Genomic DNA, 27,728 nt, shown 5'->3' with positions numbered 1-27,728 from the left:
GGCTATGTGTTTAGGGGTGGGGGTGAGCAGGCAGAGCTTGTTTTGCTGCAGTGTCTTTACATTATTGCTGCACTGGTCTCTCTCTCTCTCTCTCTCCCTCTCTCTCTGCGGAATGCGCACTGCACTGGCGGGTGAGCAGAGATTCGGGCGTTACAGTGGGATCGAGATCTTCTCTCACTCAGTCCTCGCTTGACTGCTCAGGTTTAGGCAGAGTGCCTTCGGAATCAATCTTAAGCAGTTTTTCATTTAAAAAAAACTTTCTGTAGAGCCACAAAAGATCGTTTAACCCTTTACACACAGTATTTAAGGCTTGAATAGCTCTTTATTACTCTCAAAGAGAGTGCTAGCCCCGAGGAGTTGTCTCTGTGAGCGCACATTTAGTCCAGGAAAATGGCCAAGGATGACAAGAACGGCTGGAAGGAGTTCTTCTGGAACCCGAGGACCCGCGAGTTCTGCGGGAGGACCGCGAGCAGTTGGGGTAAGACTAGCTAACACTGACTAACAGGATGCCAATTAGTATCACATTTTGGTAAATTATATATATATATACACTGATGAGCTGCAGTCGTTAGTTCTTCTGTGTGAGTGCAGAGAAGTTACAGTGAAGAAGATCGCTGTCCGCGGTGCTGAAACTCCAGTTGCCGGTTACCGGCTCTATGCGTCGCATGCGTTTCTGTTCGTCGCCTGTTTTAGCTGTAAAACTTTAAACAAAACCATTTGAGTGTGTTTATATCAGTCAACTGACGCAAATTTACCTCAGCTGTAACTGTGATCACTAATTGCTTGGTTTTGCTGGTGTTTGCAGATAAAATGTTGAATGTGCTTCTTGAGCCAATGAACAGCGTGGAGAAATGCAGTGTCGAGTCACTGCACAACTCCACAATGCGCTTCAGGCACAGTGCCTAAATACAGGCTTGTAGCAGTATTACCCTGTAATAGTCATTCTATCTGCAAAGGAAAGTAGAACATCTGCTCTAAACTAAAACCATTCTATATATGCTCAAATAAAGTAGAATTAAAACAACAAAACAATCAGGCTGACAAAATCAAAAGCATGCTTTTTTATTTATAATTTATTTAACAACTGTTTTTGGTTGGTTACATGCACACATTTTAACTTTTCTTTGTGCATTGAAGAAATAACTCCATGCTCATTATATTTGTTTGTTTTGTGTTTTGTTTTGCATACAAATATGTGTACAGAGGAGCTGGACGGTGTATATTATCGCTTTAAGCTATGTTTATTGCACTGTTTCACAATTTTTTTTTTTTACCTGAGCAGCCTTCACATTTGCTAGAGGCCAAGTCTTTTGGACCTTAAGCCTCATTGTGCCACCTGTATCATTATAGGTAATTTTTTATCACAACAAACTAATTTCAATACCTCAAATATATTGTATGTGAACAGAATTATAATTTAATGACTTCAAGTAACAGTAAAACCTGCAATCATCATTTCTAAAGAAGTGCTTACATCATGAATAATCTGCCTTCAGTAGTGAATATGACCATTCCAACAACAAGTGCCGCATAAAAGAACTTTAGCCCAGAGTACATATTGTTGCGTTCTGTCTTTTACAGTGACATTGAGATGATTTAATCTAGCCAAGGGCCATTTTAAGTGTGTGTGTGTGTGTGTGTGTGTGTGTGTGTGTGTGTGTGTGTGTGTGTGTAAGGGGGTTTTGTGAATTAGTGTAAGATGTAATCCTTTACTAATAGGCTCATTGGTTGCCTTGGTGAAGCTGTCATGTGGAGACGCAGCCTATTCAAGGACCGTAGATTAATTCTGTAACCGAATGTGTCTTTTAATCAGGGTGTGATGGCATTAGCATCTACGGCACTCCAGAACTGCCCCTCAGGCATCTATAACTCAGCTGTCAATGCTCTGGGAGTCTGTGTGTTTGAGTGGGGAAAAAAATGCTAGATCACTGCCTTGAATTAAATTTATGCCAGCACATTTTGCTCTAGGGAGTTCTGCGTGTGGCACCTCACTTCGAGTGCACGCTCGTGTGTGTGTATGTGTGTGTGTGTATGTATGTGTGTGTGTGATGCTCTGAGGACTAGCTGCCTAGTTAAGCCAGCATGCTCTCTAAGACTCCTTAATTAGTCTATTTTTGTCTGTGCCCAAACCAAAGTGAACCTGGGTATGCTTAGATTCTTTAACAAAGTACATCCTCATTACTGGGGCTTAATAGTGACCTATGCAGCGTGGAGGAAGCTGCAGGTACATGCATACAGCTGTGCCTCATAACCAATCACATCCTAGGTTGCTTTCAGGACTTGTTAAGGCACACAAGAGTCAATACCTTCAGATAAAAGCTCTGAAAGCTGATCTCACCACAGCCCTTTGGAGAGTCAATAAAACCTGTGTTCCATCTTGCTGTAAAACATGGCTTTTGCAAAGGTCTTAACTGAATTTCCAAACTCCTTCAGAAACTTTACAGCTCATACCACAGCATACAGTTGCAGAAGATCCAGGGGCTTCCTGGAAATTAACCACGTAAAAAATATCTCATCAAAAGTTGCTTTAGATCCAAAAGCAATTGGTGTTTTCCCTTTCATAGAATAATTCCTAAAATAACCTTTTTTTTCTCAATGTGAATGTTTTTTTTTTCCTATTATTCTTTTATGGCAGTAGATGCATGCCAAAAGTTCACTAAAGTCACATCCAAAAATGACTTTTGCTGCTTGTTCAAAGTACTTATTTAAAATGAGCTGAGTCAGCACAATTCTTGAGTTTTTTACTTAATTGTTTTATGTTCAATCAACTTGAATCTGCAAAAACTCATTCATTCATTCATTTTCTTTTTCAGCTTAGTTCCTTTATTAATCTGGGGTCGCCACAGTGGAATGAACCACCAACTTATCCAGCATATGTTTTATGCAGAGGAAGCCCTTACAGCTGCAATCCATCACTTTTTTAAATAAGTACTTTGAACAAGCAGCAGAAATATTTAAAATGAGTGAGAAGCTCATACAGGGTCATGTTAAGCCCATTATCTTGAATTTTAGGGAGATATGATTGCATTGTACATCACACAGTGAGCTGTTTTCTTGGCTTGTGTTCATCCCCAATCAACTATTAATTGCAAGCTGAACTACAGAGGTCGTAATGGGGCATTCTGGGTGTTTTAACTCCCTTAAAGTGTTTGTTTTTTTTTTCTTCTTAACTAATTAATCTGATTAGCACATTAAATTGTAAAATCCATAATATTACTCTAATATTACTCTTTTCAAGGTATTGAGCTCTTTTTTGTTCACTGCAGTGTACAGGGTTGCCATGTACAACTGCAAAGATTGAAATGAATTAATATTTACTAAGAATATACAGACATCCAGAAAGCAATGGAATACAATATTATCTATCAATTCAATTCATCTTTATTTCTATAGCGCTTTTACAATGTAGATTGTGTCAAGCAGCTTCCCATAGATGATTATAGTGGATTGAAACAGTGTCAGTCCAGTTTTCAGAGTTTAGGTTCAGTTCAGTTTAGTTCAGTGTGCTTTAAATTTCACTGCTGAGATTCGAAACACTAGAGAGCAAATCCATCTGTGCGCAGCTCTACAAGTCTCGAACCATGCAAGCCAGTGGCGACAGAAGGGAGGAAAAAACTACACCAATTGGTGAAAGTGAAGGATAAAAAACCTTGAGAGAAATCAGGCTCAGTTGAGCACGACCATTTCTCCTATGAAGTTATTGGGGGCCTCCTATCTGAATCTATACACGATCAAACCATGTTTATTGGTAACCTAATGAATTTAGGACAATACAGTCAGATAAATCATCTTTCAATTACATTAATTAATTGAGATCAAATGGATTGGGTTAGGTCATACGGTGGCTCAGTGGTTAGCCCTGTTGCCTCAAAGGAAAAATGTCGCTGGAGTCTCAGCTGGGTGAGTTGGCATTTCTGTGTGGAATTAACATGTTCTCCCCATATTCACGTGGGTTTTCTCCGGGTGCTCCGGTTACCTCTTCAGTCCATAGACATGCTCTATACCAGTGGTCACCAAACTTGTTCCTGGAGGGCCGGTGTCCTTCAGGTTTTAGCTCCAACCCTAATCAAACACACCTGAACAAGCTAATCAATGTCTTACTAGGCATACTTGAAACATCCAGGCAGATGTGTTGAGGCAAGTTGGAGCTAAACCCTGAAGGGACACTGGCCCTCCTGGACCGAGATTGGTGACCCCTGCACTATACTGTAGGAAGTTGGATGAACTAAATTGGACACAGTATATAAGTTTGTGTGTGTGTGTGTGTGTGTCTGTGTGTGTGTGTGTGTGTGTGTGTGTGTGTGTGTGTGTGTGTGTGTGTGTGTGTGTGTGGAAGGGCATCCGCTGCATAAAACATATGCCGGAATAGTTGGTGGTTCATTTCACTGTGGCAACCCCTGATAATCAGTGACTAAGCCGAAGAACAATGAATGAATGAATCAATGGATTGGGTTAATAGTTTTTAGTCTACATTCACTAACTCTTTCGGTTTTCAGATTTATCCCCAATTAAATTTGTTGCAAACATAAGGACTGCCAAATACAAAATTCATAACAGAAACATTATAGAATACATAGTTCAATACATACATGCAGAATTAAAAAAAAAAAAAAAGGAAATGCGTTCATCACCTGCAACACTATCATTTCATGCCCCAACCTCAGGAGATAAACAGTTAAGGGAATCAAAGAATGTTTGTACCTATGCAGGTTTATTTAGTTGGAACCCTATAACATCTACCCGAGTGAAGCAGATTGTAATTTGAGTACAAGACATGAGAGGGATCTGCAATTATATTTTCATTGCATGATTAACTATAGTCTTTTCTGAGAATTAGGAGGCATATACTCCCTCACCCCCATCACTGTCATTGCTGTATGAACCAGTCTATTTATGTCTGATTTCAATCAAACAAATCAAGCTACTATTCCATATCATAAAACACTCTATACAACATCAGTACGCTCTGTCCAACCAAACACCCGGAGTCTATGCAGGAAACTAAGACGCCTTTGAATCTCTAATTTGAACAAGAAATTTGACACCCAATTTATGTGCATTTATTACAAAGTTACCGTCAGAACAGGAAATTGATGTTGTGAGGTAATATGGGAGTAAGCGCTGTCTTTGTCTGCATCAAAGCTGTGTGTGCATGTGTTTTCTCTGAAGTGTTTGATAGTAGGGTGGTCCGGCAGGTTTGGTGGATTTCTGAACTGAAAGAGATCTAAAGAGATGGGGTTCATGTCTGTATTAATGGAGGTGAACATGCAAATGACAGATCACAGCAGCACATTCTGTTTCTCTCTTTCAGTCTCTGTGCAGATTTGAGGGTTGAAAGAGAGAGGCTGACTTTCATCATGGTGAGAGACAGATAAAGAAACAGAAGAGCACTGATAGTGTATCACTCTCACCCACACACACACACACACACACACAGATACAGAGAACGTGAGGGTGTCCAGCACAGCTAATGAGGATGAACCACATTTTAACCCTATAACAAAGTGCAGCAAGTAATACAGGTACTTGGTATCCTGACAGAGATGGTGGTTATTTGAGGCTCGTCTGCAGTGAGATTAAGTGACGCTTAATGGTTTGATTATTTGGGCTTAGTTGGTATTTCTCATTTACTGTAAACCAAAGCTCATGGCTTTAAATTCATTCATTCATTTTCTTTTTGACTTAGTCCCTTTATTAATCAGGGGTCGCCACAGTGGAATGAACTGCCAATTTATCCAGCATATACTTTATGCAGCGGATGCCCTTCCAGCTGCAACCCATCACTGGGAAACATGGCTAAAAAAATTTATGATAAATATGTAAGCAATATTACAAAAGATGTCAGAAAATGCCTTCAGCTGTGAATTATTCACAATACTGCACACCTCAAGAATCCTATTGCTTTTGTAAAAATGTATCCATGATTTGAAAGTATTAACATAGACAAAAATGTCTTTGTGTTTCTTGCTGGCCGTGACAGTAAACAGAAGTAGAATGTTGTAGTTCCTCAAATATCAAACCTTTAAATACAGTAAGATTGCATATGCAGTTCAGAACTGCAAGTTATTTTTTAACATGCTTATACATGTTAATGTTATTTACTACACAAGAATTGCTTCTTTAAAGGGGCCTCATAATGTGGTCAAAAAGTCGTCACCTTATTATGCAGATATACAACATTTTATTTTGGAGAAATGCATAGTCCATAGAATGGAAATAAAATTGTTTAAAGAGAATTGCTGGATAAAGCAGTCAGTGAATAAACACAGCTATTGACCAGTCAGCATTAAAGACTGCAACTACCTGTTGCATAGTATATACAGTTGAAGTCAGAATTATTAGCCCCCCTTTGAATTATTTTTTTCTTTTTTAAATATTTCCCAAGTAATGTTTAACAGAGCAAGGACATTTTTACAGTATGTCTGATAATATATATATATTTTTTGGAGAAAGTCATATTTTTATTTCAACTAAAATAAAGGTATTTTAATTATTTAAAACCCATTTTAGGGTCAAAATTATTAGTCCCTTTAAGCTATATTTTTTCTATAATCTGCAGAACAAACTATCATTATACAATGACTTTCCTAATTACCCTAACTTGCCTAGTTAACCTAATTAACCTAGTTAAGCCTATAAATGTCACTTTAAGCTGTATAGAAAAGTCTTGAAAAACATCTAGTAATTTATTATTTACTGTCATCATGGCAGAGATAAAAAGAAATGAATTATTAGAGATGAGTTATTAAAACTTTTTTATGTTTAGAAATGTGTTGAAAAAAAATCATCTCTCTGTTAAACAGAAATTAGGGGAAAAAAATAATTCAGGGTTGGCTAATAATTCTTTATACACTACCGGTCAAACGTTTGGGGTCAGTTAGATTTTTAAATGATTTAAAATAAGCTTCTGCTCACCAAGGCTGCATTTATTTAATCAAAATTACAGTACAAATGGTAAAATTATAAAATGTTATTGCACAATAAAATAACTGTTCAGAAGTAGTTTATAATTTAATTTAATCATTTATTCCAGTGATGGAATGAATTTTCAGCTTCATTACTTCAGTCTTCAAAGTTATATGAACCTTCAGAAATCACTCAAATAATAATAATAATAATAATTATTATTATTATTATTATTATTATTATTATAATTATTATTATTATTAATGATAATATTATTAAAAGCAATGATGTCTGAAGTAGGGTGACGCAGTGTCGCAGTAGGTAGTGCTGTCGCCTCAAAGCAAGAAGGTCGCTGGTTCGAGCCTCGGCTGGGTTAGTTGACGTGTCTGTGTGGAGTTTGCATATTCCCCCTGCGTTCGCGTGGGTTTCCTCTGGGTGCTCTGGTTTCCCCCACAGTCCAAAGACATGCGGTACTGGTGAATTGGGTAAGCTAAATTGTCCGTAGTGTATGAGTGTGTGTGTCCCAGAGATAGGTTGCGGCTGGTAGGGCATCCGTTGCATAATAATGTGCTGGATAAGTTGGCGGTTCATTCCGCTGTGGCGACCCCAGATTAATAAAGGGACTAAGCCGAAAAGAAAATGAATGAATGAATGAAGTAATAATTTCATCTGAAACTACATACCATATATAATACATTTTATAAATAAGTATTGAACAATTTAACTTTTTTTACATTTAATAAATGCTGCTTTGATGAACAGAATAATTTTATTCAAATTACCAAATAGAATTAATAAAAAAAAAAAAAAACTGACCTCAAACTTTTGACTGGTAGTGTATATGTATGCTATAGATTGAAAACAGCAGCAGAGTCCTCAATGCAGCTTTAAAACATGCAGTATAGGTACATTTAAACAAACAAAACTCAATAAACCTAAAAAGATCATTTTGTTATTTACTATAGGTGTTTTGGTCTGCAAGATTTAATGCCTGACCTGTTTAAAATAGGGTTTTTTCTGATTGACTGAATGATTTTGAAAGTGATTCCCATAGTTTAAATTCTCTTGTTTTGTTATATGTTTTTACATGTGAATTTTCCTATTCTCAATAAAACTGCCCCACCAAGAAAAACATTTTTGGATTGCATTTTTTAACTCCTAATGTCGCTAGTTAACACTCAATGCATCCTTTTTTCAAAACGTCACATTATTTCTAAAACATCAACCTATTCCAAATGGAAGGTACCAGAATTAATTCATATTCTATAAAAAAAATGTAAAAATATGTGTGAATGTAAGACTCATTTATTTAAAAAAAAATCAAAATAAAACATTTTAAACACTAAATTATCTTTATTTTTTGAAGTATTTCATAAAATATTTCAGATTATCATTTAACATGATTTCTCTTTCTTTTTTTTTTTACATAAACCCAAAAACAGGATAATGTTTGATTGATTTTTTTGTAAACCAACAATACTGTGTGGTGTAAATCATTAATTTAAACAGGGTCAAACATTTGATAGAGCAGGCAGTTAAAGGGTCAAAAGTTTAAAAAGTTCATTATCAATATTGTTCCTTGCTTTAAATATGACTTGCTTGCGCACGCACACACACACCCACACACACAAACCGCACTCAGCGTGATATGTGATATGGTGAAAAAATCTATTTTGGTTCGCCAAACAACAATTTTAGTGTTAAGAAAAAGTTCAATAGATGTTAAAGTTTCTTTGTAAAACCATTAATGAAATAAAAAAACTTTTGTTTTAGCAATAAACTATTGAACAATACATGCATTCACAGCCAATCAGCATCTACCTGACCTTAAGGAGTAAGATGTGTTTCAAGATGCTACAACATTGCACAGCCATGCTGTGATTTAATAACTTCTAATGAGGCATCTACAGTATATACTGTATATAAGGCTTAAATATCTATAATTGATGGTTTGAATGGGTCTTAAAGAAATAGTTAACGTGAAAAAATGTAATTCTTTCCTCATTTACTTGGTTAAAATCAATTTGAGCTTCCTACTGAGCAAAAGAAGATTCACTCGATCATTCGTTTTTTTTTTCGGCATAGTCCCTTTATTAATCAGGGGTTGCCACATCGGAATGAACAACTAACTTATCCAGCATATGTTTTACACAGCAGATGATCTTCCAGCTGCAACCCATCACTGGGAAACACCCATACACACTCATTCACACACATACACTATGACCAATTTAGCTTACCCAATTCACCTATAGTGCATGTCTTTGGACTGTGGGGGAAACCGGAGCACCCGGAGGAAACCCACACAAACACAGGGAGAACAAGCAAACTCCACACAGAAACGCCAACTGACCCAGCCGAAGCTCGAACCGGCAATCTTCTTGCCGTGAGGCGACAGTGCTAACCACTGCACCACCAACAAAATACGGTATTTTGAAAAATGTCAGAAACGACTTCTGTTTGTATTTCTTTTTCTAGTTTCTAGCATTTTTCACAATGTAATTTGTGTTCAACAGAATAACGAAACTCAAATATATTTTTAACAAGTGAACATTAAGTAAATGATGACAGGAATTTAACTTTTTTTGTGTGTGAATTATCCCTTTAAGACTTCAAGAACCATTTCAGTTTGGGTTCAACAGAAAATATAATCTCATAGGGGTTTGGAACTACTTGCGTGTGCATACGTTTTCATTTTTGGGCGATCTATCTCTTTATGAAAACATTTGTACCTCCCTTTTGGTCTCTTTTACACATCTCTTTGACTCCATCAGCAGGTGTATGACCACAGTCCGTGGTGTGTGTAACACTAGCCCGTAGAGTAACCTCACATTGCCCTGCTGCTATCTGTGGAGATCCGGTGTCCTCGTCCCTCAGCCTTGGGCAACCTGATCGACTGTCCCCACAGGCCACACTGTGGCCTGAAGCTCAGGTGTCCTGTACAGCTTAATGAGCTCTGATCCTGCTGTCCACCAGAGCTTACGGCACACATATACAGTATGGCCATCATATAAAGTGTAAATGTACACCTACATACACACTGCGGCCTTCCCTATGGAAACGACAGAGCCTGATCTGTCCAAAAGCATGCATTATTGAATATACTGGGGAAGTATAGTACATTCTTATTATGGAGGCAAATGGATGAGGTTATTAAAATAATTAACGTTTTAGGAAGTGTGTCCTGCAATGTGCTATACAATGTTATGCAATGTTTTGTTATGTATAAAATAGTAATTTTTTAAAGAAATCATGGATGCAGAAAGAATTCATTAATTATTTATAAAAAGTGACTATAAAGGCATGTATCAGGTCAGAAGAACCTTATATAAAGAGTTCAGATGTGTATCATGGTGGCAGTGTGTGGCACGATTGCCTTACAGCAAGAAGGCCGCTGGTTCGAGCACCGGCTGGGTCAGTTGGCATTTTTGTGTGGAGTTTGCATTTTCTCCCCATGTTCACGTTGGTTTCTTCCGGGTGCTCCGGTTTCCCCCACAGTCCAAAGACATGTGCTTTAAGTGAATTGAATATGCTAAATTGTCTGTAGTGTATGTGTGTGAATGTAAAAGTGTATGGGTGTATCAAAATGATGGGTTGCAGCTGGAAGAGAATCCACTGCGTAAAACATATGCTGGATAAGTTGGTGGTTCATTTCGCTGTGGCAACCCCTGATTAATAAAGGGACTAAGCCGAAAAGAAAATGAATGAATGAATGGGTTTAGATTCAAAAACTTTTAAACACTTTTCTTTTAAAATCTGCATTTTTTCTCAGACTCTTGTGTGTAGGTTAAATAATTTCACTTTTATGGCGATGAATATGGTATTTCCATTGCCTGTAAAGTGAAATAACTGAACATAAAAATTGGTGGTTAAGAAAAATGCTTGTTTCAGATGGCAAATTTCGTTTGGCCATTAGAGGTTTTTGCATATAAACTCTTCATAATAAATCAATTTTGTCCATTTGGAAAATTTTTTTTTCAAAAGATTTTGAAAAATCAGATAATTTTTTAGCAAAAATCTTCTAAAAAATTTTTCTTGATCATCAAATCAGCATTTATTTTGTACAATGTAATTCATCTCTGTAATTCAAAGCTGAATTTCATGTTACATAGTCTTTTGGAAATCATTCTTGAAATAGTAAGGTTTTTAATTTGTAATCGTATTACACAATGTTTCTTATAACCAAGGCCTGAATGAAAGGAATCAGAATACAGTAAAACAGTTAAGACTTGACAAATCCGTTGTGTATATGATTATTAAGTATTAAATATTTGAGTGAATATTCATTTCACTCTCAAACTATTTGTAAAATAAAATGGCTTAAACCAGTTACTTACAGTAAACACATTTTGAAATGATAGTATATTCGTAATCATTTTTCTTTTTTTAAATTCTATATATATTAAAATGGGTAAAATATTCTAAATTAAATTGGAACGTTTTATCGGTTGGCACGGTGGCTCAGTGGTTAGCACTGTCCCTCAAGTCCCCCTCAGTCCTAAGACATGCAGTAAATTCAGAATTGGATGAACTAAATTGTCGCTGGTGAATGTATATTGGGTGTATTTGTAATTGTGAATAAAAGGGTGTATTGGTGTCTCATGGTACTGGGTTTTGGCTGGAAGAGCATCCGCTGCATAAAACATATGCTAAAATAGTTGGTGGTTTCTTCCACTGTGGCGACCCCTAATAAATAAGGGACTAAGCTAAAGGAAAATGAATGAATGAAATGCTATATCACAATATTTCCTATTAACCATGACAAAACACTGTTAAAACATTAAAATATTATCAAAATTGTCTTTTTGTTCTGTTACATATCACATATCATTATTAATTTGTTTTGTTGATTGAGCCAAAGAAAATTAACTAACAATAAAGTAAAACAAACTAAACATTTTATAAAACATTAATATATATATATTAAAATGACCAAAAAAACAGTGACAGCATGCACAGTATATAAGAATTTTTAAATCATCTGGAAGAAAACCCCTTTCCTCCCTATTCTCCTCCTTTTCCATAGATCGGGTGGCACGGCAGCCCAGTGGTTAGCACTATTAGCCCCACAGCAAGAACACTGCCGGCCCTGGTCCCTGTCAGGCCAGTGGGTGTTTCTGTCAGGAGTTTGTATATTCTCCCCGTGTCCGCATGGGTTTCCTCCGGGTTCTTTGGTTTCCTCCCACCATTCAAAGTTATACATATTGCATAATAGATTTAGCAAATCAGGCACTTGTCTAGCTCCCTACTTCTCAAGTGTTCCCTGAGCTACTGCAGCTGGGAAGTTTTTGGGGTCCAAACGGGAGGGAGCCCTGGGCTCGAGGATCTCTTGAGCTCAGGCCTCTCTCCTGAGACAGCATGCCAAACAAGCTTTTGATGGATATAAGCTTTTTGATTTTGATTTTCAAGAGTTGACATCAGCTAAGTGTGAACTCTTATTTATATATATATATATATATATATATATATATATATATATATATATATATATATATATATATATATATATATATATATATATATCATATATATATGATGTTACCTACCATACAAAATTGAAAACTCATAAACACTCTAAAAAGGTATTTCATTGTAAATGACTCCCTCTTTAATTTACATCAGCAAAGACTCCAAAAACAATTGCCAGACTCTACATTCACAATAATCTAAACTAAACTGAGATGTTGACATTATATATCTTATGACGAAACATCTCTGACTTTCTCCCTACATGTCATGCCAAAAACCTGTAACTCTATACCACAAAATAGTGTGGACATACAGTAATAATCAAGAGTATGATAAATATATAAGTCGTCATAGTTTGAATAAATGCTTACAGAGACACAACGCTACTCTGCTGTTTCCAAAGCATGTATTCTCTGAAAATCCCCCTTGTGATTTAATCTGGCCTCCTCTCCTCCTTCTGTCATCATCACTCCACCTTTCACCCCTCTTAACCCACATCTGCCCCGCTCTAATTCAGTTGTCACAGAGCAGACATTTACCAGGCAGGATTACCAGACTTCCTGTAAGGGAAATGTGTGCGTAAAAGTATGAATGCATGTAAGTGAATGTGTGTATAAATATATGAATGAGTGGAGGAGATCGGGTGCTGAGGTCAAAACTTAAGAGGATTAGACTACTAGTCTTGTCTCTTTTCCAAGTTACATCAGTAGAAGTACATTCAAAAAATGACATTTGCTGTTTGTTTAAACTGCTTACATAAATTAAGCTGAAACAACACAATTTCTGAGTAACTTTTATGTTCAATTCACTTAAATGTGTAAAAACTGATGAGCTAACTTAATTCCTTCATGTTGTTCTTGCACAAATCACTTATGTAGAACCCTGCATTTTTTACAGTACAGTAAAAACAATCCCATTGTTGCATATTATGTCTAACAAAAACTACCAACAAAAATACTTTTATGTGTAGGAATAGGAAATATGTGCTTGTTCATTGTCACCCACATAGCAAAATATCTCTGGCCTAACTCTGGCTCACACAATCAGCTTTTACTTGGCCCACATGCCGTAGTGAATTACGGTACATGACTGGAACAAGTCTGGCTTTTAGACAAAGGCCAAACATGGACCATATCTTGGCCAAGTCTCAGGCAAGTTAATAATCCATAACTGGGCCTGAACTGGGCCATATATATTGGTGTGTCACGACTGCAATAAAATTGATAAACCCATAAAGCATTGCTCAAGATTTCAAATGTGGGTCAATTATTAACATCTGGCCCAAATACTACATTTTACATTTGGCCCAAGTATTGTGTGCCGCCTCAAAGACAATGCCACCTCTGCAAAACCAGGGCCATGTTTGGCCCACATGCTGTGTGCCAGATGTTTATAGACTGCTGTGCAGATTTGATCCTTTGGAGTTCGTCTGTCAGCAGTGATGGAAAGAGTACTAAAAAAAATCCAACGCAATCTCACGGCAGTTCGTAACTTTTTGATTTAGTGGCCAATTCGTTTGAAATTCATACAATTTACTACGATTTGCTCATCACCCAATGATGGTTAGGGGTGGGGTGCCACGCCTCCTTTTTAAAATCATACATTTTTGTACGACTAAATTCGTACGAATTCGTACAAATTAGTTCTACACTGACAAAATGTAAAATACTTACGGTTCCTCGTGAGATCAGGCAGAAAAAATCATACTCAAATAAAACTACCATTACTCAAAAATGTAGTTTAAGTAGAGTAAGCCCTTCTAAAAGTACTCAAGAGTAGTAAGTATTATGCTGGTGAAATCATTTCTCCTTATAGTCTTCGGTTTAAAAATGTAGCCTAAATTAGTGCCATTTTATTTTAAAGGGATAGTTGACCCAAAAATATATGTATATTTTTATTATTTACTCATTCATAATTGGTTTCAAATCTACTGGTTTCTTTTTTATGTTGAACACAAAAGATATTTTGAAGAAACCTGGAAACCTGTAACCATTGACTTCCATACACTGAAAAAAAAAGTGATTATTAAACTGAATGAACCAATTGCTTTAAAAGAAACAAGTTGACTTTAGAAAAATAATGTAAGTAAAGTCATTGTAACTTGAAACTGTTAAGTTGTCTTAATTTGTATAATTATGCAAATTGTGTTCACTTTGTTTTAAATAAAAGTGATCACTTTTTTCCAATACACATTTATAACACTTGTTTTTTTCCAGCTTTTCTGTATCTAGCAAAATGAGAGTGACGAAAATTAATCTGCTTTTCCAGACACCAGTGTGTCTTCTAAATTCAATACAGGCTATAATTGTAGATTTTATAGACTTAATGAAGCATCAAATATGTAATATTATAATAATTGCAGTAATTATTTGGAAAAAAAAGGCTAAAATAATCTGACACTGTCAAAAAGGATTAGTTGACTTTAAAAAGTGAGTACAATTTGCATAATTACAAAAATTAAGTCAGCTTAACAGTTTCAAGTTACAATGGGATTACTTACATTATATTTGTAAAGTCAACTTGTTTCTTTTAAGGCAATTGGTTTGCTCCCTTTAAGTAACTAATCACTTTTTTACAGTGTACTAGGAAAACATACTGTACTGTACTGTATGGAAGTCAGTGGTCACAGGTTTTTATCTTTCTTCAAAATATCTTCTTTTGTGTTCAAAAGTCAAACAGGTGTGAAACAAATAAAGGGAAAGTAAATGATAGCAGTAAATTCCAGTTATATTATTTGCTATACAAATTTAAAATGTGAGGTTAATTAAACCTGAGAACCAGCGCATTAATATATTCATCTATAAAAAGCCAACAGAATGTAAGCTGATGAGTTAATGTGCAGAGCAAAATCTGTGTAAACTGAAAATCTAAAAAATGGAGCACAAAAATTCAGCTTTGACCATATGTTAACATACATATATACTGTGAACCATGATTAACAAGTGTCCAGTAATTGTCGCTGCAAACCAAGCTTGTGCAGGACTGATAGAATACATGCAATTTGTGGATGATTGGACAATCTGGTGTCATGATTGTGTCAATGCTGTTTACATGATTGTGTCAAAGTACATTTGAAGGATTATCTGTTCATTCGACAGCCATATGTGCAACATCTCAGGGTGCATTCGGTCATATAAGACCAACTCAGTTTATATAGATCATTTTGAGGGATGTAAACAATAACAATGGTCCTAACGTATGTCCTATTTTACATTTTTTATTTCCATAGCTTCTGAGAATCCAAAAAGGTCCATGTATTGATAAATACTGTTATGACAGCTGTTTTAACATTAAGATGTGATTGAATTGGCTACAGTTTTGAAATAGTTTGATAACAAGCAGGAAATTTTCATGGGCCAGTGACATCCCAGTATTGAAATGGTCTTTAAGGTATTTCATATCATTAATCAAAAATATTGCCATTACAGAGGCAAATAACATTTACACAAGGGATATTTTAGAGTGACTTTACCAGCGTGCGATTGGCTCTTATATTAGGAGGCGGGACCTATTCCACCATATTGTGCGCATTGCACTTTTCTGCTGTAGTCTTTGCCATTAACATGCAATCATAACACTATACCTTGTTTTATAGTATCAAATAACTTAAATCAAATGTATGACCTATACTACATGTTACTATTATTAATGTTTTTAATTGATTTGATGTATTTCAAAAATGCTGTTCCACTTGGACTGCTAGTGACATAACAGTGGTAGTAATGGTTTCTAAAAAGCTACTGTATCTGACTGTCAAAAATGCTCAGTGGCATCTAAAATATGGGTTATTTTTGTTTAAGTGTGATGTTTAGGTTGCAAGCTGTAAGTTGTAATAATAATAATAATAATAATAATAATAATAAAAATAACAATAATAATAATAATAATAAATTATCTTCATATAAATATAATAATATAGCCAGCAGTCCAGGTAAAATAATTATATATTTCAGTGTTAAGTTTGACCAGTATTTCAGAGATATTTATTATTTTGCATAAGTCTCCATTTCTCTTTTTATTGTTTGCCTTTGCTGTGTGTTTATTTGATTGTGTGTGTTTTTTTTTTTTTTTTTTTTTTTTTTTGCAGGTCTGATTCTGCTGTTTTATCTGGCATTCTACATATTCCTGGCTGGATTGTTTACTCTCACCATGTACGTAATGCTGCAGACCCTCGATGACCACAGACCAACATACCAGGACAGACTTTCAACTCCAGGTAACACACACACACAAACACACACACTCATGCGCCTCTGTGTCTACATGCATATAATATGTGTTCCACTTGATCACTATATTAATTATAACCACAATAAATCTGTTTCTGCACACCTTTTACCATATTTAAATTGCAATGAAATGACCATTTACTATTTGGGCCATTAATCAACCTCTTTGACTTTCAAAAATATAATAAATGTAAGCAAGCAGACACTCATAGCCGCTGTCTGTTTCTTCTCCTCCTCTCTTTTGTTTATTTGATGTTTTGCAGGGATGATGATCAGACCTAAAGGAGAGCAGCTGGAGATTGCTTATACCACCGAGTACACAGAGACCTGGGAAAGATACGTGCAGGCTCTCAATAACTTCCTCTCACGTGCGTTTATTTAACAACCCTAATGCTGCATGTATTGCACAGTAAATATAGACATTAGGCATTTGATTAAAGCTACGGTATCTAACTTCTGGAAATCTAGTGGTTAATAAATGAAGAGCTTACAGGCAAAAATCTAAAATTTTTCTCCAAAATGAGCATTTTTATCAGGCTCTTGTGTGTATCCCAATTCATCCCAAAGAAAAGAAGTCCTTTTCCTGGTCTTTAAAGTAAAATATTTCAACATAAACAAAACAAGCTGAGAAAGTTTTTTATTTTTGATGGAAATTTCAGATGGTTTTTGCATCTGAACTCTTCGAATATAAATATGCTTCTTGCTAATTCTGTTATATGAAGAGTCAAGCATGATCTGAGCTCCTTGGATCCAACAGATCTTAAAAATACTCTAAATATAGACACTTAATATAGGCTCACTGTAAACTGAAACACATGAAGCTTTGGAAGATGGACTGAAGATGTACTCGTGTTTGTCGATTTGAAATGATTGTGTAGCAGAAGTTTGCACAAAGTCATGTCCTTTTGTTTCTTTTGTGCAGCCTACAACGACACAGTCCAGACACAGAAGAACTATGAGTGTAAACCGGATCAGTTTTTCATCCAGGAGGACAGCGGCGGTTTGAAGAACTTTCCCAAACGTTCCTGCCAGTTCAAGCGCTCTATACTGGAGAAATGCTCAGGGATCACGGATCGCTTCTATGGTTACGATGAAGGCAAACCCTGCATCATCATCAAGCTCAACCGTGTAAGATGAGAAACACCATAGAGACTCAGAAACATATCAATCTATATCCGAAAAGTTAAAAGGGTTAGGTATATTTAGAGTTTTCAGTCACAGGGATGGTGTGAACAACTGGAGGGCAAAACGTTCACAGGATTGTCATAAAATCCAGTGACGTTTCGATTTGTTTAAAGCTACAGATATTTATATTACTCTACAAAAATATTGTAAACAAAGAGACGTAAACACACAGACAGAAGGTTTTGGCTACTTGTGCGCCATCTAGAGAGCCAGTATTTCAATCACTAGAAACTGAGACATTCAAAAGCACTTAAAAGTGACATTCAATTCATTTCATCTTTAGCGCTTTTACAATGTAGATTGTGTCAAAGCAGCTTAACATAGAAGTTCTAGTAAATTGAAACTGTCAGTCCAGTTTTTAGAGTTGAAGTTCAGTTTAGTTCAGATCAGTGTGGTTTAAACACTGAAGAGCAAGTCTATTGATGCGAAGCTCCACGAGTCCAAGCATTGCTTAATGTATTAAGACATTATCATGTTAAATATTAAATTTAATACACTTCTTACGGATGAAGCATACAGGCAAACAGATGAACCCACAATATTTTTATGGTCTTTGTGAACAGGAAGTTGCTGGATTTTTATTTCAGTATGATGATGTATTTTTTACTGAAATGGAATATTGAGTTGGGGGCAGGGTTTTACTTACAGTAAACTAATAGTTAGAGGGTTGTGGCTAAGCATATTTCGCCCAAGCTGTCATCAGAGAAGGACAGCCATTCCAGAGTGAAAGCAAAGGATGAATTTTGATTACAGATTACCAACAGTCAGTTGCCGGCAGTTAGCTCTCTGCAACTCTCACATGGTCGCCCACTGAAGCTAAGCAGGGCTGCGCCCGGTCAGTACCTAGATAGGAGACCACATGGGAAAGCTAGGTTGCTGCCGGAAGTGGTGTTAGTGAGGCCAGCAGGGGGCTCTCAACCTGTGGTCTGTGTGGGTCCTAATGCCTAGTATAGTGACGGGGACTCAATACTGCTCATTGAGCGCTGTCTTTCGGATGAGACGTTAAACCGAGGTCCCGACTCTCTGTGGTCCTTAAAAGTCCCAGGATGTTCTTTGAAAAAGAGTAAGGCTTTTACCCCAGCATCCTGGCCAAATCTGCCCACTGGCCTCTGTCCATCACGGCCCTATAACCATCCCCAAATCATAATTGGCAAATCATCACTCTTTCTCCCCTCCACCAATCGGCTGTTGTGTGTTGTGCAGTCTAGCCGCTGCATTAATAAGCTCAACAGAAACATATGTGATTGCTTATAGGGTTCATTGATGCAAAGAAAAAAAAATAAAGTGCAAAAATAAATCTGATGCATATCTAAATTTAATAGCTCTAAATATATATATATGTATATATATATATATATATATATACATATATATATATATATATATATATATATATATATATATATATATATATATATATATATATATATATATATATATGTATATATATATATATATATATGGGCCTTTTTTGTAGCATTTCTTGCCACCATCACCTGTTACCCTCCAACTGTGGTTCATATTTTTATTTTCATATATTATTCAGCTTTCACGTCACATAAAAACTAAATAATAGACAACAGTCAAATGACAGGTAAACCCATTAGTTCACCCAAAAATGAAAATTATGTTTTTAATTCCTCACCCTCATGTAATTTCGATCCACTGAGACTATTGCTTATCTTGAAAAACATAAACATGGAATTTTTAGATGAAATCCGAGAGCTCTCTCGTCCACTATTGACTGCAAATGTACCGAGATGTTCAAAGTCCATAAAAGAAACCAGAAAGACTGTCAAAACATTCTGTGAAACGTCAAGGCTTTATTGATTAACATTTGACCTGAAATCACAGAATCAGAGACCTCTTTAGGATGAATAATTCATCAGAGTTGCTTTGGCTTTCAATTAAGACCCAATTTGGCCTTTTTATCTCTCTCCATTTATTGTCTGTGTGTCTCCCTCTCTCATTTCAATCTCAAATCTTTCAATCTCTTTCTTTTTTCTTTCTTTTTTTGCAGGTGATCGGTCTGTTGCCTGCTAAGGACGGTCAGCCTCCTTATGTCACGTGTGGTGCGAAGGTAAGAGCGCTCGGTTTCAGTCATCCACCGTTCTTCTTATCCTTCAGTCTTTCAGAAAGGGATTGATTTCAGGTTAAAGTTGCATGAGCCATTCAACAAGACTGCTGGAGTCAATTAGCTGGTAATCAGACCTGCAGCCGGCTTCGCAGAAAAGCTTCCACGACCGGCTATGAGCTGAAGATTCACATGCAAACAGATGAGATAAAGCTGAGATAAAAAGTTGAATAAGTCCAATAACATCAGTCAAGTCAACAAGTGTTGTTTTTAGTACTTGAGTGAATTAAGTATTAAAAGTGAATGAATTCATTTAAATGGTTGTTTCTAGCTAAATATAATGCTCAGTATTATCAGGTAACAAACTTTCATCTTTATTTCGTTAATTTTTCTTCCATTCAAGTCAAGTTGAGCTTGATTGTCATTCCACTTGGACATACAGTGAAATGAAATGCCATGTTTTGCAGGATTACGGTGCTACAAAAATAAATATAACCATAAATATGAACACAACACTGGACGTAAGAGCTATCTTAAGCCTATACTAACCTACTGGAGCAATAATCAAAACTACACTATACTATAAATATGAACACAACACTGGAAAAAAGAGCTATCTTAAACCTATACATAACTAACCTACTGAAGCAATAATCTGTACTAAACTAACAACTAACTATGCAACTAGTAATTTAGTAAACTAACAGGTAATTACTCAATTACAACCTAATACAGACTATACAGCAGTTTCCCGGAGTGTTCTCAGTTGTGTATCCCTAAAACAGGTTTATGTGTGTGTTGGCTGGATATCAAGCAGTGGTTTAAGGCATTGATGCCATTTAGCCTTGTGCAGAAAAGTTTCTCAATCCAGTTCTCTGATCAATCACAGTTTACGCTTCCATGCTTTTACCTTCCTCTAATGATTTCATACCCTGACCCACCATTTCCCCATCTGTATTCTTCCTTTTTTGTTGTTGTTGTTGTTGTTGTCATATCATTGTTGTTTTCAGTGTTGTTTCAGTGTTTGTTCAAAATGTATTGTTTACACCATTGCTCATCATCTCCATTCATGTTTCATTTGTTTTGTTTTTTGTGTCTCATCTGTTCTCCCCTTCATTCTTGTCAGAAATACAAAGTTGGGAAAGATGAGTGGGTAAGAATAATCTAGACGGAATCAAGAATAATCATTTTTTTAATGCAAAACATTTGCAATATAGTTTATGCAACAGCTTTGATATTCTGTAGTGTGAAGCAAACTTCATTTTATCAAGCTGATTTGTGCCCCTGGACCACAAAACTAGTCATAAGTGTCCAAGAGATAATCTTGTATTGATGTATAGCAGGCATTCTCAAACTCTGTCCTGGATTAGATTAGATTGGATTAGAATATCTTTATTGTCCCCGAAGGGCAATTAGGTTTACAACAATAGCCTACAGTTGACAGCAACAAGTCACACTCCACCACATAACATAACAGTAAACAATACAATAATCACTTAAAGCTTGTTTAGTAACCCAACTACAGTTGGATCAAATGCCTGATGGCAAGAGGTAAAACTTTAAATAAAGTGGGTGGTTCTCATCTGCTCAAGTGGACATAGCCTTCTTTATGACTCTCTCCTCATACACTTGTCCAATATTGTTTAGATTTATGCCCAAAATCTTTTGAGATTGATGAACAATTTTGAAAGTCTGTACACTGTAAAAAGTGATTGGTTACTTAAAGCGAGTAAACCAATTGCCTTAGGAGGTCCAGTGTTCTGCAGAGTTTAGCTACAATCTGCCTCAACACACCTGCAAGGATTTTTCTAGAAACCCTCAACTATAAAAAGTGATTAGTTACTTAAAGCGAGTAAACCAATTTACAGCTAACTTTACAAAATAATGTAAGTAAACCTATTGTAATTTTTTTAAATAAAAGTAAACTAATCACTTTTTTTCCAGTACAGCTTTATTATATTAGATTTTTTCCCCAGCTTTTCTGTATCTAGCAAAATGACATACGGTAAAATTAATCTGCTCTTCCAGACTTCTTCTAAATTCAACACAGGCTTTAATAGTATCTTTTATAGAGTTAATGAAGCATCAAATATTTAATATTGTGATCAATACAATAATTATTTAAAAAAAGAGATGTTCTAAAATAGTCTGACACAGTAAAAAGGGATTAGCTGAGCATAATTAGCATAATTATAAAAATTAACAGTTCTTAAACTTAACAGTTTCAAGTTTCAATGGGTTTATTTTATTTTTGTAAAGTCAACTTGTTGCTTTTAAGGGCAATTTGTTGACACGCTTTAGTTAACTTATCACTTTTTTCAGAGCTTGATTAGCTAAACAAGGTGTGTCTGATTGGGGTTGGAGCTAAAATTGGCAGGACACCGGCGGACCTCCAGGACCAAGATTGAGAACCCCTGATGTATGGTTTGTTAGGATAGGACAATATTTGACAGAGATAAAACTATTTGAATATCTGGAATCCGAGGGTTCAAAAAATCTAAATGCTGAGAAAATCACCTATTAAATCATCTTAAGAAGTGTTTAGCAATGCACATTACTAATAAAAGATACAGTTTCGATATACACTGTAAAAATGTTGGGTTCCACATGATCGATTTGTGTTGGGACAGCATGAAGGAATTAAGTTAACTTATTAGTTTATACATCTTTAAGTGGGTTGAACATAAAACAATTAAGTTGTCCCTCATAAACCTCAAGAATTGTGTTGTTTCAGCTTATTTTAAATAAGTAGTTTGGACAAACAGCAAAAGTATGTTTTTAGTCTATGTACAGCAGGAAAATTACAAAATATCTTCATAAAACACGATGTTGACTAAATATTCCAATGATTTTTCCCTAAAATAAAAATCTGTCATTTTGATTGATGCAATGTACATATACCCGTCCAGCTTAAAACTGGTGTTGTGGTCCAGGCTCACATCTTCATGATACAGTTAAAAACTGCACATTTTAGCAGCAGAAAATAAAATGATTATTCACACAGACGGATCATATGCTAAATTATTCCAGCATAAGATCAACTCAAGGGACGATTGCTGTAGTGTTTCTGAATATTTATTAAATATTTGTAGCAATAGCAGTTTTGATATTAGAACAGGCTGATATTGATCAGATCAAAAGCTGCGGTGAACTAACAATGTTTCTCTGTCTGTAGACTGATGATTCAGATAAACTTGGTGAACTGGCATACTATCCCCCTAATGGCACCTTCAACCTCATGTACTATCCATACTATGGCAAGAAAGCGCAGGTACTGTACAACACACACACACACACACACACACACACACCAACACACACACTTGTACAATACACACTTAACAAAAAAAAACAAAAAAAACATTCACCATTTTTATTTTTATTCAAAGAGATATGAATAAAATGAATAACAAATTCCTCACAATCTTAAAATCTAAATTTAATGCTATGCTCTAAAACAATGCTGGGTTATTTCAACCCAAAATTGGGTAAAGTATGGACAAACTTAATTAAATTAGGCTATAATTTTAATTTAAAAGTGTAACCCAGTGGCTGGGTTTGTCCAGATTTCATCCAATTTTGGGTTGAAATAACTCCGCATTTGCTGTTGACAGAATAATCCTATACGCTGTTTTCTTTTCTAAACTCAGTTTCACTCTGAATTTGACACTGCAATGCAGACTGCACATATTAATCATGTAAAAACAGAAATGTCCAAATCAATGGCAATTTTAAATAGAACAACACATAAACTGAATGAACATACTCTTTACACATTGTATTTTTCACTCATAGTGCCATACTTTATTGTTTTAAAGTAAACTATTGTCTTACTTTTATTATTGTGTGAGCCGGGGTCATTCATTTACAATCATTACAAACTGCAAAAGCGAGCAATACGTTTCTTAAATGTTTTATTTTTTCATTGTTAAAAGGGCTGATTGTTATGACCCAACAAACAAATGATTAATTTAATGTATTTGGTCCTATAATTTTAACTTGAAAAATAACTGTTTTTGTCCAGATGTTACCCAATTTCTGGTTAAAAATTGTGTATAGTGCAGACAATGTACAAAGTTTTTAATAAGTACAAATTGTATTGAGACACTGTTAAGAATAAGAAAAACTCAGAATAATTTAAGAGGACTGTGTATGTTTAAAAAAACAAAGGTAAGAATTATAAAGCTAAAAAAAGTGTACAAATCGTCACCTTAGAATTATAAGATTCTGGCATTTTTGTCAATATTGAGTTATTGACATATTCCTGTTGAATGACAGCTTATTTACGTTATGGGATGTTTTTTATATAAGTTGTTTACATTCTAAGACTTTTTCCTTAATAAACAAATGTTACACACATACTGTTTTCTATGGAACGCAAAAACTTTGAAACTCAATATCTCAACATCATTTAGAACGCAGACAGAACCTCATAATTCCAAAGTGACGAAATACGTCAAATAGTGTACAAATACATCAAATAGGGTTAATCTATGAAATATATGGGATAAGGGGAAAAAATTATGTAGCTCACTTTGCAAATTTAAGAAAAATGAGTTTAATGACTCAGTATTAAATAACTATCAATGTAGTCATAATTGGAATATTTGCTGTATTGTGTATTTCGGTAATCTTGTATGTTTGCAAACATGTCAATACATTTTGAGACACGTTTAATGTACTTGTGTTTATTCTGTGTCATTAAATTTAGCAGAAAGTGACAATAATGTTTACAGAGTAGGCATAACAAACCAGGCTTTGGACTACACCTTTTTGGGTAACTATGGTTATATATTTCACTTGTAAAATTATGGTAGTGAGAACTTAATGAAATTAGGAAATAATTGAGAAATAAAAAAGTATTGAATTGAATTTTTAAAAATGTTATATGTTTATAAATTTGCATTTAGATAACACATTGACGTTCCATTCAAATTATTAATTACATATTCAGAACTTGGTCTTATGCAGCTGGCGAAGTTTTAGATTATACAATATCAATCAAATATTAATAAATCAAAAAGTACTACAATATATGTTTATGCACATTTTAAGTAATTTATGCGCATCTTCAAATTCCTACACAGTGTTTTTTATGCAACATCAAAATAATGCAAGCCAAAACAACTCCAATAAAAGTAGAACACTGACTTATAAAACAAGATAGCTTTTATTAGACTAGCTTTACTAGCCCTTTTTGGAGGAAAGAACCATATATGGTAACTTCATTGACACCGATTACAGTATATAAATGTATGTACACAAATCTTTGCCCTACACTCAAAAAAAAAAAAAAAAAAAAAAATATATATATATATATATATATATATATATATATATATATATATATATATATATATATATATATATATAACAAATTGCGTGGCACCTTGCATTTTTTACAATGTATAAAGGGAAAATAAAACAGCCTATAATGATTGTTCTCACAAAGTTTCCCTCTGGTATCTTCTTCTTCTGCAGGTGAACTACTCTCAGCCTCTAGTGGCCGTTAAGTTCCTCAACATCACCAGGAATGAGGACGTCAATGTGGAGTGCAAAATCAACTCCAACAACATTCCCGAAGGCAGTGAACGAGACAAGTTTGCTGGACGAGTTTCCTTCACACTGAGGATCAACTCCAGAGATTGAACAGACAAGAGTGTTTGTTTTTTTTTTTTGCACGCACACACATACATATGCACACACCGGTCCTCCCATCTAATAGTTTACAACAACGTGTGGAAGGAACAGCTAGTAGTCCGACAGAACAAAGAATAATAGTACTCTTTTAGACTTTGAGACTAGTAAGGTTGCAAATAGTAAGCAGGATTTTTTGTGCATATTAAATCAGTGTGTGTGTGTGTGTGTGCGTGTGAGTTCAGAGTACAGTATTTATTTTTTGAACCAAAATTTGAATTGCATGCTCAGCTAGCAGAGCTGGTGATTAAAAAAATAATATACTATTCTGGTCAAGCAACCTTACCTAGTATCTTTTAAAAAATACCTTTTTCTTTACTAAGTATCTGTTCATTTTGTTCAATTTTTAATTTCGGAGCAGGCGTCAATGAGGTAATGTGCTTGGCTGGCATAATCTCATGTGTGTTTGGAGAATCTCTAGAGTTCTGGGACTGTTTGGCACTTGTGTCTCAGTCTGATTTGTGAGGAGGATAGTTTAGTTTGCACCGACATAAAGGTAACACTGCGCATGTCAGCTCTAGCAAACACCAAAACAACACAACTTGACACATTCACAAACATTTCTGCATTCCTCACAGTTTGGCTCAGACTGAACTCTGAAGTGTGTCACGTTTCATTTCTCATGAGGCGTTTTTTGTTTAAGTTTGTTTATATGTATAAATAGGTATTTTGCAGTATTTCCTTTCTTTGGTTTCTCCTTTTTTCTTTTATTTGCATGTGTTACCCAGTTTGTCTCACATGGTGATGGGATGTAAGGTTTTGTATTGATCTGCACCAACAGAAAGGATTACAGCAGGTCTGGGTTCAGTTTGAAATCTGAATGATACAGTAGGTAGAAGAAGTGTGTGTGTGTGTGTGTGTGTGTGTGTGTGTGTGTGTGTGTGTGTGTGTGTGTGTGTGTGTGTGTGTGTGTGTGTGTGTGTGTGTGTGTGTGTGTGTGTGTGTGTGTGTGTGTGTGTGTGTGTGTGTGTGTGTGTGTGTGTGTGTGTGTGTGCGCGTGTGTCGTGTGTGTGTGTGTGTATGTGCGTGAGAAAGAGATTACATTTGGATTCCTGCATGTGCATGTGTGATTTTTTTGATTTCATCTCATTTGTGTTAAACTTTGTGCACAATTTACTTTCTGAGTATTTTTGACTTTTGTTGTAAGTGACTTTGAGCATAAGCATAGAGACAGATCAGATAGAGTGACTAGGAGCAGGGACAGCAGATTTATGTTTCGAAGTGAATCCATCCCTGCATGAGTCAATAAAACCAAAAAACATGGTCACCAACCTCATTTCTCATTATTATTTTATTACAAATATCATTTCTCTCTCTCTTTTTTTGTTGTTGTTGTTGTTGTTTTCAACACCATTACGCACACCTCATGCTTCATGCAGAGAAGTGTCTTGTGTCTTCTATCATACTGAGAACTGCTTCACACTGCTTGTGTGTGTCATGACAAGCATCTGAGTGTGTATACTTCCTCTAATGCGCTAATCCTTTAATCTCACCGGATAATCCTGAATAGGTATGGTGCTGCACACCAACATTTCCACAAAAGCATCCATCTATCTATCTATCTATCTATCTATCTATCTATCTATCTATCTATCTATCTATCTATCTATCTATCTATCTATCTATCTATCTATCTATCTATCTATCTATCTATCTATCTATCTATCTATCTATCTATCTATCTATCTATCTATCTATCTATCTATCTATCTATCTATCTATCTATCTATCTATCTATCTATCTATCTATCTATCTATCTATCATTTTTATGATTAATTTGACAGTTAGTAATGTTTTTGATGGTATTTTCCTATGAAAATTAGCCATGGTTTTATTATAGTAGTTTTGGCTGTATTGATTACACTGCATATGTAATCAATACATTTTTTTTTAAACAAGCTAAATGATATGCCAATGGGATGAGATATAATTTTGGACATTTCATCTAAAAACGAGGCGATTTCTTTTTTTTTTTTTGGTGTAGCAGATTTTTTTTTTCAACATTTGGTTATAGCAAAATCATGTTTAATTTATAACTGACCAGTTTCACTACAACTAGTTTTTACATGTTTTTATTTATATTACAGTTTTTCTCAGTGGCTTTCGTGCATTTCTCACAACACTATTTACATTTAATGCATTTCTCAAAACAATTAGTTCAAACTGC

At 35.3% G+C, this 27,728-nt stretch overlaps 1 protein-coding gene across 3 annotated transcripts; it reads left to right on the top strand.

Annotated features, from left to right (window-relative positions):
- Positions 1-39: 39 nt before the first annotated feature.
- On the top strand, positions 40-26,831 carry atp1b2b (ATPase Na+/K+ transporting subunit beta 2b). 3 transcript variants are annotated; one of them, NM_131838.2, is given in 9 exon segments: positions 76-478; positions 16,463-16,591; positions 16,868-16,972; positions 17,527-17,732; positions 19,810-19,869; positions 20,990-21,016; positions 23,039-23,134; positions 25,345-26,503; positions 26,565-26,831. In NM_131838.2, coding segments are annotated over 8 exon segments (879 nt in total). In that variant the 5' UTR covers positions 76-390; the 3' UTR covers positions 25,513-26,503; positions 26,565-26,831.
- Positions 26,832-27,728: the final 897 nt, after the last annotated feature.

This window comes from Danio rerio, chromosome 5 (genome assembly GCF_052040795.2).
Source record: "Danio rerio strain M-AB ecotype USA chromosome 5, GRCz13ab, whole genome shotgun sequence".
Classification (NCBI taxonomy): Eukaryota; Metazoa; Chordata; class Actinopteri; order Cypriniformes; family Danionidae; genus Danio; species Danio rerio.
The sequence above is the reverse complement of the archived record's forward strand: the minus strand, read 5'-3'. Positions and strand labels throughout refer to the sequence as shown.

What these genes read in the sequence shown, in the direction of transcription:
- atp1b2b (XM_087251158.1), top strand. Translation starts at nt 391, where the DNA reads ATGGCCAAGGATGACAAGAACGGCTGGAAGGAGTTCTTCTGGAACCCG. An exon ending in TCTCAATAACTTCCTCTCAC is followed by an intron (nt 16,973 to 17,526) that starts GTGCGTTTATTT and finishes TCTTTTGTGCAG; the next exon opens with CCTACAACGACACAGTCCAG. An exon ending in AAGTTGGGAAAGATGAGTGG is followed by an intron (nt 21,017 to 23,038) that starts GTAAGAATAATC and finishes CTCTGTCTGTAG; the next exon opens with ACTGATGATTCAGATAAACT.